Below are 16754 nucleotides of genomic sequence, written 5' to 3' on the forward strand. Positions count from 1 at the left end.
TAATGTACAACGTGGTCCAAACTTGAAATTCCTTCCAAATAAAGCTTTCGGTTATATATGACTAAAGTAATCCCAATAGGAATCTGTGAACTCAGGAGGAAGGAGGGAAGTAAAGATGGCTACACCTGCAACAACTATAGCCTTGGTTTTTAAGGATTCTATACCTCCTTCTAAACTCATTTTCCAAACTTATTTCCATTCTTTCTCTTTTATTCCATAGTCTTTCATCCTCCTCCCACCCCGGGTTCTTCTTCTCCCTTCTTATCTCATTCTCCATACATCTGCTTTACCAGTAGCTAATACAGAGGTCACATGGAGATTTTAAAAGAATCCTATTTAGTCTTTGAATGTTGGCAACGCAAGTAGCCCTCCCTGAAGCAGGAGGACAAAAGCTACCAGATGCAGAAGGCTCAGTAAATGTAGCAACCAGGAAAGTGGTCAGTTCCTTGGCTGTGAGTAAGTGTTCTTGGGCTTCCAGGTCTCTTCCTCCCCCACCGCATGTCAACCACAAAACTTGCCCATAATCTTTTGATAATTAAGCCTAGAATCATTGGATTTTAGGACTAGACTGGGCCTTAAAGATCACCACACCAATCCCCACAATTTACAAATGAGGAAATGGAGGCCAAGGGAGGTTAAGTGACTTGCCAGGGTCACAGAAGTAATAAGTTGACAGGATGCAGAGACCCAGATCCCAGACCAGGCCTCTGAAGATGAGTGCTGGGAAAATCCTTTTTTTTATATAAAACCATATAAAAATGAAGTTTGGGAATGAACAGTAAGTACTTAGATTACAAATCAATGAATTTCTTAAGAAATTCCCAGCTATTCTCCTCCCACCCCCACCTTAAAGCAAATAAGTATGTGACAGTTAAAAAGGGAATAGGCATAAATAAGTTAGGTCATTACACTTTGTTTTTACTCAGCCATTTATTTTCTCATATTTAGGAGTTTTCAGTGTAACATCTTATACACTTAGTGACTATTCCATTACGCTGACCTCTAACTTCTGCCTTTCAGTAATGGAAAGCAGCTGATTTTAATGTGCCGCCGCTTCAGTGTGAAGGAGGTTAAGGCTGCATGCATTTGAGTGCAATCAGGTTAAGATTGGCTCCAACAGGAGAAAAATCCATACATATGTTGAAAAGATCTGAAAAATGCCTGTATTCCCAACCTGATTACGACTTACATTTTTGCATGGTTTGTCAAAGCAGATCACCAAAATCAAATCAAGATGTATAAAGGGATAAAGTGGTTTTCTTCTCCATTCTTCCATTAATCACCGTGACCTATTGAAGAAAGGGACTTTTCCTCTCACCTGAGGCAAGGTGGGATACTTCACTGGAAGTTATGCCAATTTTTATCGTCTCGTGCTCAAGATCCAAAATTAATTTTCTAGTTTTTATTTTCCACATTTGTCAACAGATATTTCAGGACAGAGCAATCTGCCATTTCTATCAACAATTAATTCTCTTTCACTTCCCTTTCAATAAAACAAAAACATCCAATACAACTTTGAAAGCCTACTTGAAGCTTTATAAAAATTTTGTTATTAACCTGAAAATATAGGTACCAAGAGAAATTTCTGACCCTTCATGATAGATAAAACTTAGTGAAGCCTAAATACAAATTTAAACAGAGCCCATTACTGAATCACTGGTCAAATAGAGAATACTAGCAAATCATACACAAGCAATCTGGAGGGAATGATTTAAAGCTGCCCACAGTGTGAGGCATATTGTGTTAAGAGAGTACTCTGTTGTTATCATAAAAAATACTAATAGAATAAACATAGTTAACAATCTAGCTGTTATCTGGGAAATTCTCAAACAGGGCTAGGTCAAAATAAAGAGTTTTTGAGGGGACAGGAATATGTTGGCTCTTGTTACACATAAGCATGTTTGTTATAGGAGCATTTTCAGTTTAATTTTTGCTATTAACGTAAACCACAATCGGGGGACCAAGTTGCTGGAAAAGGAATGGGGGGAGGGGCTAGTTAATATAAACAATATACAACAAAGAAAGTCTTTCTTTCCAATACCTGTTTTTAGGCAGAAGGTTGCAGGTTAAATGCTCTCAGCTATCCAAGAAGTAGCTTATTAGTTTTGTAAGAAAATATTTTCTTATATTTTGACTGAAAAATACCCAGTTTAAGTGAACAAAACCATCCTTGTTAGTGAAAAGCAGAACCAAAAAAAAAAAAAAAAAACTTTGTTTCAAAGACCCAGTAAGGAAAAGCAAAACTAATTCAAGAGGAAAACTGCTTTCTTAATAGTAGCTTCTGAATCTGGATCTAATAGTTCTCAGAGGGCGACTGGAGTCTTCGAGTCTTTAAAGTTTTGTCTCCCTCCATGGATCATAGACATTCTCTATGAGGCAGCATAATGTGGATATAAACCCATTTTAAGCAGAGATATATGTTCTTTTTCTGGGCTACATTTATAAAGCTGAGAAGCTATGCACCAACAGAAAGAACGAAGGAGAACAAGAGTTTGGATTATTGTGTAGGGCAGTTTTCCAAACACATCTTTCTTTTTCACTTTTCTATTTTGTACACCAGAAAATCCCAATTTCATCTGTGGGCAGTGGAGCATCCGCCAGTGATGCAAGTGATTACTGCTTTGAGAAGCAAAAGACGAGTGCTAAGAACTAACTGCAGCTCAACCTACCGCTTCTGCTTCAGCTGGCACCTCAGCTATGTACTCCTTTAATTTCTAAATGGGTCTGATCCTGTTATTACAGAATAATGACTGCAAATCAGCACAATTACTACCACGAGTTGAATAAACACACACATACCAGTAGCTGTTTTCTACAAATTATTATCAAAACAAAGAGCAACGGCTAATTGTGGTAACATTAAGACAACATTTATTCCTCCCAGTGTTTGGGTAAGTTTATTTTAAGTTGTCATCTTCAACTAGTAATGACGCGGATGATTTTACAGATTCCATAAACCTTTCTAATCTAAACTCTTCTCAACTCAAAGTTGGCTGCTTCCCTCAAAGCAACATCTGCAAAGGCCTGATTTCACAAGAACTGCTTTTATGGTACATTTGCAAAAAAAGAAAAAAGAAAAAAAAAACCCACGCTTTTAGAAATCTCATTTTAGAGAGTGCATTTGTAATGTATTCTTCTAAGTTATTTTTGAGGCATCATGAAAGTGAAAAAAGAATGTGCACTTTATATTCTTCAAAATTTATGGGTTTTTCCCCCCTAAATAAGTACAATGTAGAATTGGACCTCCTTTCCAAGGTTATTATCAGATTTCCTTCATGGATAAATAACTTTTATTGGAAGGGAGGGTGATGAGAGAATTCAGAAAGCACAGAGCACACGATAGAGATTATTCAAACCTACCTCCTGGACAGTGCCTCATGGCCATCTTACACCTCCTGGATTCAGCAATGGTTGGACATGGTATTGTGTCTTTTGCTGGCTTTTTAACAATTTGCCGTGTTCTGGTTTCCAGACCCCATTTAAATCCACACGTGCGATTATTTCTGCTACAAGTTCCCCATTCGCTCCAGTGACCAACTTCACATCCTTCTAATAAAGATTAAAAAAAAAATACAAATACATAAAAATCTGAGCCATTTGCTCTGTTATCAAATTCATATAACAGTGTTTCTCCATGCACCCTATTCTCAGAAAACCAAAATTAAAGTCCCATGGCCCACAAAGACCTACACTCGCCTTTAGGAATTGGACTTCTTTGAACCACAGGGTACTTTTATCTACAACAAATGCCACATCATAATTAAAAAAGCTGTTTGTCTCTGTTTGTCTTAGCTTATTTTTTTTTTAAGTGATGCTGCTGGTCAGTTCTAACAACACTGAAATGTATAAGCTCTAAAAGACTCAACAGCCAAACCCTACAGTAGAAGACACTATTTTTATACCATGACAGAAGCCGCAATTTTACAAGTTAATTCTGAATGCCTGACCCCAAATCCAAAAATGTGTTTATTTTGGAAGCACTTGAGGGAAATGATAGGAGGCTTGTTTTGCATTTCTGGTTGTCTCTTTCCACAGGTGTCTGAGGACCTCAGCATTATTTCTGAGTCTCTACATGGTTGCTGTACCTTACCACAGTTTGAAAAGTGAATGAACAGATATATATTTTTCCTAGCTATATAACAGCTTTTAGCATCCCCTTTGGTAAGGTATACAGAAGTAGAAAAGCAGACTGCGCCCATGCATTCCCCTGAAAACCTAAGGAGGGACTCTTCATCAACCTGGCCATTAGAGAGCTCCTTCACACTAGTAGATCAGAACTCGGATCCGGAGTCTACACATAAGAATTTATCATTCTGGAACTCAGTAGGCATCACAGCTATTTCTAAGATTTCTCAAAATCACTAAAATTTTTATTTGGAGAATACCCAAGACCATATTTGTAATATGTCTACAGTTAAAGATTTCATAAGCATGTCCACTGAACATCTGTAATGAGTGTGGGTCTTGCTTCTTAAAAGCAAATTCAGCATTCTGAATACGTTGTTTCAGACATTTCCTTATTTTTAGTCTTATTGTTTGCATGTATACATGAGCTCACACATAAATAAGAACATAAGTATATACAATTCTTCCACTTCACATTTACATATATTCCTTTTCTGAAAGCTTTCAATATGTAATTATTTTTTTCACAATATTTTTGCAGAAAAAAATTACAAATCTTCTTTTAAATCTCCTCCTTTTAAGGGAGGGAAAACTTGCTTTTCTCCTAAACATTATTCTCTAATAGTTACAAACAATTTATTAAGAAATGGATGTACTACAGATACAAAACTGTATCAGCACTTAAATAAGTAAACCTAGCAAATATACAACTAGAAAACTTCATAGCATCATATATGTGACTACCAATCATGATGCCTAAATATTTCAGTAAGTCAGCAAAGAAGTAAAATGATTTTCAGTTCTAATGAACAAGAGAACCGATTCATTTTTAGGTTAAATATATCCAGCATGCCCCTTTTCAAGAAATAGGTGATAAAAGTTGCAGTTTGAGAGTTACATTAAAAACTACTCACCCACGCATTCCATGGTCTCATCTAATGATGCAAAACCGTCTGGACATTCATCAAAGCAACGTCCTCGATGTAAGTAAAAGCCTACTTTGCACTTGGTACAAAAGTCTTTGCTAAAGCAAGAGTCACAGTTTTCTATTCTGCATCCTAAAAACAATTTTAAAGAGAAAGTATCAGTTAAGGAAATTTATTTATCTTGCAAATAAAATTCACAAACTCACTGGTTGGCCCAGTAAAAATTCTAGTGGTCGGAGAAATACATGTTCTATGCATTTGTTTCCTAATGCTATCTCATTCTAAATCATTCTATGTCTTCCAACAGCTTGCCACATTAATTAGCTAAGTCCAAACGCCAGCCCAGGGCCCTAGGCAGCAAGAGGCTCTTTGGGATTGTTTGCAATTCCAAATGGGATTAAAACAAAGGATAAAAAAAAATACCCACATTCCAAATTACATTGAGGCCTGGATTAAAATCTGTTCTGCCCTTCAAAGGACAATAAGAATACGATAATCAGTATCTTCTGTTTGGAGATAGTTATCAAGTTAAGAATTTTAAATTTGAAAATATTTTTAAATGTTTGGTCTATTACTCAGCATGCTGGACAAAGTATCAGAGGGTGACTTGACAGTGGTACAAGTGGGTAAGCTGGGTCATTGTGTGGAAAACTTATGATGGACCTAAGGCCTTATTCACATTTCCATTGACTCTTCCTACAGAGTATATATTAGACTCTCCTCTTTGCAAATGAAGAGTCTAACAAGAGTATTCTAGTGGCCGAGTTGGTCCTGAAAGCTCCCCAGACCACCTCCCTCCTAAATCCAGTATTTTTCCACTGGAATTCATTAACTCAAGATTGTTGGGAATAGTCTGTGAAACAGAAGTGCTTTCAGGTCAGATCTAGTTTGAAGACTAGCTCTGTAATGGTGGTTGACCACATTCCTCTTTGAGCTTCTATCACTTCCGTTATAAAACAGAAATGTCACTGACCATACAAGATTATTGTAAGGATTTGTAATAATATATGTAAATTGATTGGGTCATAATAGGTAGGCTGCAGATAGAAGCAAAGGGCATTAAAAACAGATTTGGGGGACTAGGATACAGCTCAGTTGGTAGAGTGCTTGCCTTGCATGCACAAGGCCCTGGGTTCTAATCCCCAGCACCACAAAACACACACACACACACACACACACACACACACACACACACCAAAAAAAATATTTTTACACAAAACACAAGGGTTTTTGTTTTTTTGTTTTTTTACAGCAGTGATGAATACAAGCAGGCTTATATTCCAGATCAGACTCCCTGGTAAAACTAACCTCTGGAACACAAGGTTACACCTGTCACTGGGATGAACAGGTGAAAATAAATACACTTCAAGGAAAGGAGAGGAGAGTGGATTGGCTAATTAAAAGGTCATTTTGAACATAGTACATTACTACTTTTAATAGATTTAACTGATTAATGACATGTAAAGTGCCATGAAAGCTTCAAGGCATCACATTTATCCATTTACCAAGTCCCCAGCACTATATTTGGTGCTTTCAGGATTCTAAAAAGCTGTAAAATATATAGCTCCCCCAAGCAAAGAGATAATGTGGTAGAAAATGTAACTAAAATATAAAATCGCTAAATATTAAAATTTTTTAAATTAAAAAAAATCCAAGAATGAAAAGGTGAACTTTTTTTTATTAAACTATATTACATTATAAATCATGACAGTTTTTAGACCTGTAAAAAAAATGGGCTTTCAATTCTGAGTTTTTATGTTAGTTATTATGCATTAAGTGACCGCCACAGAGAAGACAACTTCTAAAATGTTCCAAATAGGAACCAGCCACAAGTGGATTCAAGTCCATAGACAAATTACACGACGACTGCTTCTTTATAGGAGGAGGGAAATAGTGGGCATTGGAATCATAATTTAATGTCCATAAAACGTTTAGTTGTTATCTTAAATGCCATAACCTATATTTTAATAAAACAGTGGCCTATAGCTGGTCAGTTGCCTCTTAATCATGGTCAAAATACATGACCATTACATCCACAAATTGTGGGTTTTCTTGCTATATTAAAAAAAAAAGCAAGCATCTCTGCTACAGAATTATTTTCCAAGAAAAAACAAGCATTTGAAAGGATAAAACAGAACAAATGGGTGAAGAGAACAAAGAGTTTAGGTTTTAAAAAAAGACTATACACTTCATAAATCAGCTGTTATCTATAAGATCTGATTTCTCTTTAAAACGTGGCCTACACCAACAAGCTTTTTGCCTAAAAAGTTATAGCAATAAGTATTTGAAATTAATTTTACAAGGTTTTTTTACTGATCTTTATTATTACTTATAGCTCCCTTTCCTCATTTCATTCCATGTTCCTGATACCAGTTCAGGGAATGTGGAATTTCTGAAATACCTATCATTCTCTTCAAAGTCCCTTAAGACTCTTTAGGCATAAACCCCGCTAGAAGAAAGCTTAATTACTTGTTTCTCAAATTTAATAAAAATATGATACATTCAAGTGGTAAAAGTACTATCACCATTAAAAGGAAAAAAAGAATTATAAGTAATGACCCAGAAAAAAAATTCTAAAGAGCAATTGTTAAGAAAAAAAGTCAAGCTGCAGGACATTTATAGTGTGAGTCAATAAAACTATATTTGCATGCATGCACAACCACGTGTATGTGTGAGAGAAAATAGTTTCAGAGACTTTAATTTGGAGAAGGGATGGCAGAATTGTGAAATGTTGAAAATGTTATATATAATTCTGAACCATATCAATCATATATATTTATGTGATAGGTTTAACCAAATAAAATTATCAAAGAATACATTTGTGATCTACTTATGTTTACAATCTACTGTATTAACATAATGAAATAAACCACTTGATTTCAATGGGCAAGAAAAAATAAAGGCATAATATCCCATCCCAAACTTCTTCAGATTGGGGTACATGAGTTATACCCTTTATTTAATAATACTGAACTTGCTGTACTCTTTGAATCATATATTTAACCATCTCTTGCCAGTATCCTGTTCTCTTGCGTTCCAAGGCACTTTTCTTTCACTCTCATCATAAGGGAAAACATTTAAACAGTATCTATGCAATACAGCAAATCCTGACATCTAAGCCTTGCTGGCTTTCCTGGTCTCCATCACTCTTGGCCTCAATGTAAAACTCGCACACTCAGCAGCCTACCTTGAGATGCACCCCTCCACACAGAAGAGCCCAGGGCTGTTCACAGCTGGCCCTGCACAAACCAGCTTCTCCAGAAGTCTCCTTGGTGAGATGCAGTACCTGAAAACCTGTTCTCAGCAGCTACAAATCCATGCACTATCCCTGTCCAGCCAATTACCTAGGAGCAAACTCCTTTACTCTAGGGTGAGGAAGACCTCTTGGGGACCTCGAATTTCTATATATTCTCCCTTAGCCTGTAGCCACTTCCCAAAGGCCACTTCAGCATATTAGCCATAATTTAATTGGGGTTCATATCAACTCTATTAACTTTTTAATATATATAAAGCATCATCATAAATAAAAATTCAAAATATTTCAGAAGGCTTAAAGGAAAATAGAACATCCTCTTTCTCACCTCAATGGCACATCCAGGCCTCCTCCCCAGAAATCTCAGTTTCTTGTCTACACTTTACAAAAATTTCTGTGTGAATCTTATAAATTGAATAAGTTAAGCATCACTAAAATACCGATGTGATCACACAATAGATTGGTAAACCTTAGAAAACTTCATACTGTGTAAGAAAATAGGTATATCAAAATTTACTAAACATACGCCTTTTCTATAAAAATATGGGTTTAGAATCCTTGTTCAGAAATCTAAGACCCTACTTCAGCCAACTTACATGCCTCTAAATTACAGTGCCTCCTCAAAAATGTAATCCACCGAGGGAGGACTGCCAATATTGGTTTAAGTAAAATTACTGTCCAAGTGAAACTGTAGCCAACTAGAGTCTCATGGGGCTGTCATTTGGCAGGAAGAGCTTATGCTGGCCCCCAAACAGAAAAACAGGCTGGGTACCACCTCTCCTGTCCTCCCACAGAACCTCATACAGGCTTGAATGTAACATTTTTCAAATTATACTGTTGTCCAGGTCAACATTCATTCTGAACAGTCCAAGGCTTAGTATGTGCCAGGTATTGTGCCCAGACCCTCAGCACGTAAGATATTAATGCCATTCCCTATCTTGGGAGTCCTAAAAGCAAAATAAGGGGCGCCACATGGCAGGAATAGGGCTTCAAAACAACAAAGCAGAGGCATGTGTTGGGTTTTCAAGAGACAGAGAAAAGGTTTTCATATCTGATCTGCCATTAAAAGTTTGTTTATATTTTTGGTGATCTGTGAATTCTGTTTCTAGCACAGTGCTAGATACAGTGGAATTTCAATGCTTGCCAAAGTGAACGAACATGAATGCCATGTTAAAATTCAACTTCTTTCAGATCTGAATGCTCTGTGTGAGATTGCTTGCACATGCACCGTAAATATCTCTAATATTTAAAAAAGCTATACTTGCTGTAAAGAACTGTAAATTACATTGGAAGAACCAACAGTTAATCACCTGAAAACAATTTTAAGAGAGAATGTAAATATCAAAGTAAAGCAGGTGATCTATGCTGTGGGGGTTGAAATCTCAGCTGAACCTCTTTTAGACAGAGGCAGGGTTTCCTGGCATGGGGGCTACCTTCACATGGCAGCAGAGAAAGCTCACACAGCCTGTGACAGGCCCTGAAAAGAGTGGCACAAATGAAGGGAAGGTCCATCGGTGGGGAGGCTTATTTAGGTTTAAAGGCTGTGAGTGAGGATGACAAATTATTTGTACTTGGTGTAGTTTGAAGTAGTAATTAAAATGAATAGTAAACAAAGCCAGGTTCAAGAATAGGGACTTAATCTGACTTGTAGTGAGTGATCTCTGTAGATTTCTGAGTACCTAGTTTGTTCCCTCATTTAGACAGGCAGAAGCCCCAGGATCCAGGCAGCCTAATAATGGACACACCTATGGCACAGATGAGAAGCTATGTTCCCATACCTTAGGGTCTTCCATTACTGACAGGAGAGGTCTTCAGCAGAATCGGGTAATAATGTGACTGCACTACTCTAGAAGTACATACAGAGTGAGCTGGTGAGTGAAGGTTTTCTGAGAGTTAACCTTCCTGAATGCACGAAAGGGTAAAGGTCGGGAAAGCCACTGGGAGGCTCGACATTCTAAGAGGAAACAGTCACAGGACAACAGAATGGACACAGTGAGTTGGAGAAGATGAACACCAGAGAGAGAAGGCAAAGATCACACAATTATCCCCACTTCCTTTGGTCCCACAGTGCTCTCAGGGCACTTGGTATAATGACAGTGTTTTTGTTTATCTTCCCAGTTCAATCTATTTGACACCAAGAACCTCTTTAACTATCTCAACGAGACCTATCAGGTAAACACAAAAAATCAAAACCTTAAATTAAAAGCAAAGGAGAAAAATAAAAAACCTTTTCTAAATCCAACTGTGGAAATGTAATTCTGGACATTGCAATCTATTATTGGAGAAAGGGAAGAAATCTGTGTGGTAGAGAGATCCTCATAGGCACAAAGAGAATCTGTTTTCTCCTATTGTTTGGTGCTCATCAGGGATGTGCAGTAAACTATGAAAACCTCACCTCTTGTTGCTCTTTATTTCAAACCAGCATCACCAATCAGAGAATGGCAAACACTGGTATCTCCAGGGGACATTTACTCCTCATACTGCAGTCCCCAATTCCTGGGAACGCTTAGAGGTTTTTTCCTGTTCATTGTTTGCTAAAATTTAAGCAGAAATTAAAAGAACAGGTTGTTCCAAAAAACAGTATTAGACTTTTAGCGATTTTTCACATGGAAAATACTAGACTGTGCAATTTAATATGAGGTTTAAATTATTTAAATATTTTTAGACTTCTCTAACCACTTCAAATACTACTATGAAACAATCCCTCCCAAAACTTGCAATGGTTTATAAGTATCCCTAAGTTTTTAAGCTTTATGTTACAGAAACCATGTATGTTTAATGTGTACTATTATAGTAATCCCATCACAGTGAATTGATGAAAACTAAAATACAAGCTAAAATTAAATTACTTTGTAACAGAGTAAACCTACACACAACTCATTAAAAGCTTCATTAAATTTCAACCTAAAGCTAACAGAGGTCAGATCCAGAGGTTTTAGGACTCAATGTCTCATATTTACAACTGAACTGCTTGAATGATGATACCAAAATCCAGCATTACTAAGTCAGGATTGATGTCTGTGTAAAACCCAGTGGAATAAATTCCAATCAAGATGGTTTTATAGTTAGCAGAGTTAGCACAGACAAAATTCAATTATGTCAAATGCAGAATAGGACACTTAGGATGAGAGCCAGAGTCAGTGAATAAGAATTATGCTGAGAATCCAGTGGCTATTCAAATAGTACAGTGGTTAGCAGATCTGTGGCTAGAATCTTGGCACGCTCTTATGTGATGAGGGAATAGTCAGTAATAGTCTCTTTGCCCTAACATCCTCATCCATCAAAAGAGGATAACATCAATCTTTATTTCACAGGTCTGTCAAGAGGATTCAGAGGCTTAATAAAAATAAGTAAAACCCATCCGTGCAGTATCTGCTGTGTAATTAGTGATCAAAGAATGTGAGTTACCATGAGAATAAAAATGTATTAAAGTAAAAAATGGCAGTCCAAGATGGTGAATGGAAGAAAGCTCAGAAAGGATATTCCAGATGGGGAAAAATATATATTTACATGCAACATTAATACTTTCATTAGTAATATATTATAATAATTTCCTATTAATAATTTCCTATTAATAATCTATGTAAGTACCTGTGCACTACTTAATGAAGGATACTATCCAAAGACCACTGTTTGCAGAAAACAGTAGCTTTACTCTTGTGTGGGTCATGCAGCTCAACAAACTGATCACAATCATTTTTTGAACATCTAGAACCTGGAGTCAGGAAACAGATGTAAAGGCAGTTTAACCTTGCGGGAGGCTAAAGGCAGAAGTTAAAAAGCTCTCTGCACTCTACTCCCTGCATTAGATAAAGGGAAGTCTGGTCTTCCCCCTCTCAGCAGACAGTGAAGTCCTGGCCTAGATAGGGAGTTTAATCCTCAAGTTCGAATTAACATGAATGGACTCCATTCAGAAATTTGTATATTGTTTTTCAGATAGCTATGGCGTTCTATTTCACATGACATAGTACCCTTTATTTCAACTTGAGGATATATGTCCTGTCAAAACAGTGTCTTTTTCCTCTTGACTCATTTTAACTTCAAGTCTTGCAACAATTCATTTTTTATACCCCAAACTCAAACTTATGAAATATGTTGCTGGTAGCATTACTATAAAATCTGAATATTTAACTTTTATATCTTCCCCAAACCACACACCAGAAAGAAATAAAAAGAGTAAAAGAGAATGAAGAATCACTCAGGATTGTTTAAAATCTTGTGTCAAATAATGAGGAACTATAAAGATGCTGCCTTCATTTCTCATAGAGTCAAGTAATTTTGCACGCGTAATTAAAACTTGAAAATACCTTCTTGAATATAATGCTAAGAATTTTAAAGGTTTTTTTTTTTCATTTAATGTGGGGAGGGGTATAGGGAAAAGATAATGACCTCAAAATAAAATTGATAATCATGAAGAAAGTTTTGAAAATTATAAGCCAAATTAATATTTCATATCAGATTTTAAATTCTTGCCAGTAGCAGATCTCTCATCTTGTTACTCCTTGTGCTTTTCCTTTTTTGGTAATTTGCCACTCTTCCACATTAAGGTGGAGCCACAGCAGCTTAATAAGCTTCAGACCTGAGTCTTAGTTGGATTTTTCCAATTCTTAGCAAAGGCAAATCTCTCCAATCAAACTCAATGGAAAAGCATATGTAAGTAAGTTAATGTATGTCTTGCCCTCCACTCAACCCCCATAGAAAGAAAACACGAAGAATCCCTTAATCCCTTCACACTCCAAACAGGCTAGAGCAGGGGTCAGAAAACTTTTCCTGTTAAGGGCCAGATAGTAAATATTTCTGGCTTTGTAGACCATACAGTCTCTGTCAAATCTACTCAACTCTGTGCTAGCACAAAAGCAGTCACAGACAATACATACAAAATGAAACATAGCTATTTTCCAATAAAACCTTATTTAACACTAAAATTGCAAGTAAAAAAGATTTTCATGTATCACAATATATTCTCCATTTTTTTCCTCCAAACATTTAAAAAATCTAAAAGTTGTTCTTACCCCAAGGGCCGTATACACACACACACACACACACACACACACACACACACACACAAATGGCAGGCCAGATTTGGCCACTGGGCTACAGACTGCTGACCCCAAAGGCTGAGGATGATTGAAATCTAGGTACACTTAGAAAGAAAAAAGAAAAGGGTTTCATTTTGTACACACCAGTGGTAGCCTTTAAACTTGGGGAGACACCGTGATGTGATACATTCACCATCTTGCTATGTACATAAGACAAGTACCAGCATGAAGTTGCCGGAATTTAATTATCTCAACATGGGAATGTTTTTACTTCAATATCTTTCACACTACATTGATAAATCAAGAAAGATGGCAATCGGCAGCCACCATCTTGGAGAGCTGAAGTATCCACCGCCACTCTCCAACACATTGCAACAACAAAACAGGTGTGTGTCACTCAGCTCAGCCCCCATACATAGGGGGATTTCGCATAAAATCTCTCCTAGGCTTTCCGGGGGAGGGAGTATCAGAGTGAGCCTGCATAAAGACTAAGGGAAAACTAGAGGCACCTGACCTTCAACCCCCCCTCCCATCAACAGCCAAAACAAAACCTGTCTAGCCAGCGCTGGGGGAGGGGCAAGCAGAGAAAATCAAAACCATAGAGTGCCGGGGATCCCAAAAGCCAACTGTGTGACCCCGGAGATCCAGGCTGTCTGATTCGCGCGGCCTGCCCCGCAGCTACAGAAGGCGTGGCGCCACAGAGAAGGGATTAACTAGCAAGCAGGGAGATAAGTGGCTGCCACACGGTGGAATCCTGCCAGCCAAGCCCGCACTGACCCCCGGGCTGAGTTCAGGATTTCAGACGGGGAAGGAAGCGGTACAGTTCTATCCCCAACAAGGGAAACAAAACAATAGAGTGCCGGGGTTCCCAATAGCCACCCTCCACACCCAACAAACGGCAGGCCCAGAGTACAGTTTGAACTGCCGAGAACCATCACTCAAGGGAAATCTGGTCTAGCAGGAGAAACCAAGACTAGCAGGAGAAACCAGGGGACTAGAGGCAAGGCCATCGTGACTGGAAACTGCAGGCCCGCCGGCGACAGTTCACCCACTGCCTGCGTAACTGGGCGGTAGGAGAACGCCCGCCCGCTGGCGACTGATCACCTGCCCATGGACTGTGATCCTGGGGGGCTCGAGACTGCCCGCCTGCCGCGACCGGGAGCTGAAACCAAACAGAGACAGTCCAGTCACACCTCCCCATTAGGACACCCCGGCAAGGAGACTGGGGCCCGTCATAGCAGAGTAGTGTCGTCACTGGAGCTCGGACGTGGGAATTCCTTCCCAGCGGAATCCACGTTAGCAGGCATAGTTTAACAACACAAAGGAGAGACATCAGAGTAATAGAGAAACAAAACAAATCTATAGAAGAGAGCAGAAACACGACAATCAAATAGAGCTGGAAAGTAACGTGGACAACATGAGAAAACAAGGAAAAAAAGGAATACAAACAATGCAAGACAACTCAATTCTACAGGAGGACATAGAAACATCAGAAGCAGGGATAGGGAAAGAACTCAAGGCATACCTAACTCGAATGGAAAGGAATATTAGAGAAGACATGAGACAGCAAGTCCAAGAAATAAAAGTATATTTTGAAAATGAATTAAACAAACAAATTCAAATGGCAAAGAACGAGCTCTACCAGGAGATAGAGATCTTAAAAAAAAAAATCAAACAATAATCCTAGAATTGCAGGAAACTATAAACCAAATTAAAAACTCAAATGAGAATATTACAAATAGACTTGATCAAGTAGAAGTCAGAACATCAGATAATGAAGACAAGGTTTATCAACTTGAAAAGAATATAGTCAACACAGAAAAGATGCTTAAATCCCACGAGCAATCTATTCAAGAGATATGGGATGTCATAAAAAAACCAAATTTGAGAGTCATAGGGATAGAAGAAGGCACAGAGATTCAAACCAAAGGAATGGACAGCATATTAAATGAAATAATTCTAGAAAACTTCCCAGAGATGAAAGATGGAATGGATTGCCAAATCCTGGAAGCCTACAGGACCCCAAACATTCAAAACCATAATAGACCAACTCCAAGACATATAATTATGAAGATAGCCAATGTACAGAACAAGGAGAGAATATTAAAAGCTACGAGAGAAAAGAGGCAGATTACATTCAGGGGTAAACCAATTAGGGTAAAGACCGATTTCTAATCACAGACTTTGAAAAGGAGAAGATCCTGGAACAATGTATTTCAAACGCTGAAGAATAATGGATTCCAACCAAGAATACTGTATCCAGCAAAATTGAGCTTCAAATTTGACAATGAAATTAAAATCTTTCACAATAAACAAAAGCTAAAAGAATTCGCAGCAAGAAAACCAGCTCTGCAAAGCATTTTGAGCAAAACACTACAAGAAGAGGAATTGAAAAATAGTGCCCAAAACTAACAGCAGGAGGTATCTCAGTAAAGGGGGAGGAAAATAACCAAAAAGCAAAACTAGCCAAACTAAAATAAATAAATAAAGAAGCATGACTGGAAGTACAAATCATATCTCAATTGTAACCTTAAATGTTAATGGCCTAAACTCACCAATCAAGAGACATAGGCTAGTAACCTGGATCAAAAAAACAAATCCAACAATATGCTGCCTTCAGGAGACTCATATGATAGGAAAAGACATACACAGGCTGAAGGTAAAAGGTTGGGAAAAATCATACCACTCACATGGCCCTCGGAAGCAAGCAGGAGTGGCCATACTCATATAGAATAAAATCAACTTCAAACCTAAGTTAATCAAGAAGGATAAAGAAGGACACTATATACTGTTAAAAGGAACAATCCACCAACAAGACATAACAATCATCAATTTGTATGCACCAAACAATGGAGCTGCAACGTTCATAAAACAAACTCTCCTCAAGTTCAAGAGTCAAATAGACCACAACACAATAATTATGGGTGACTTCAACACACCGCTCTCGCCATTAGACAGATCCTCTAGACAAAAACTGAATAAAGAAACTATAGAACTCAACAGCACAATCAATAACCTAGACTTAACTGACATATATAGAATATATCAACCATCATCAAGTGGATACACATTCTTCTCAGCAGCACATGGATCCTTCTCAAAAATAGACCATATATTATGCCATAAAGCAACTCTTAGTAAATATAAAGGCGTGGAGATAATACCATGCACCATATCTGATCATAATGGAATGAAATTGGAAATCAATGATAAAAGAAGGAAGGAAAAATCCTACATCACATGGAAAATGAACAATATGTTATTGAATGATCAATGGGTTATAGAAGACATAAAGGAGGAGATGAAAAAATTCTTAGAGTCAAATGATAACACAGACACAACATACCGGAATCTATGGGACACAATGAAAGCAGTTTTAAGAGGGAAATTCATTTCTTGGAGTTCTTACCT

General features: G+C 37.6%; 1 protein-coding gene across 1 annotated transcript in view; it reads right to left on the bottom strand.

Moving 5' to 3' along the window:
- The window catches only part of RSPO2 (R-spondin 2), a 148207-nt gene that overhangs the window by 40521 nt on the left and 90932 nt on the right, over positions 1-16754 (bottom strand). Inside the window, exons 4-5 of the mRNA XM_081266632.1 lie at positions 5040-5183; positions 3361-3549 (exon numbers count right to left, since the gene is read on the bottom strand). Coding sequence (XP_081122758.1) covers positions 3361-3549; positions 5040-5183 — 333 coding nt within the window. The remainder of the gene's footprint in view (positions 1-3360; positions 3550-5039; positions 5184-16754) is intronic.

This window comes from Spermophilus citellus (assembly GCF_964194105.1).
Source record: "Spermophilus citellus genome assembly, chromosome: 14".
In the NCBI taxonomy this organism is placed as follows: domain Eukaryota; kingdom Metazoa; phylum Chordata; class Mammalia; order Rodentia; family Sciuridae; genus Spermophilus; species Spermophilus citellus.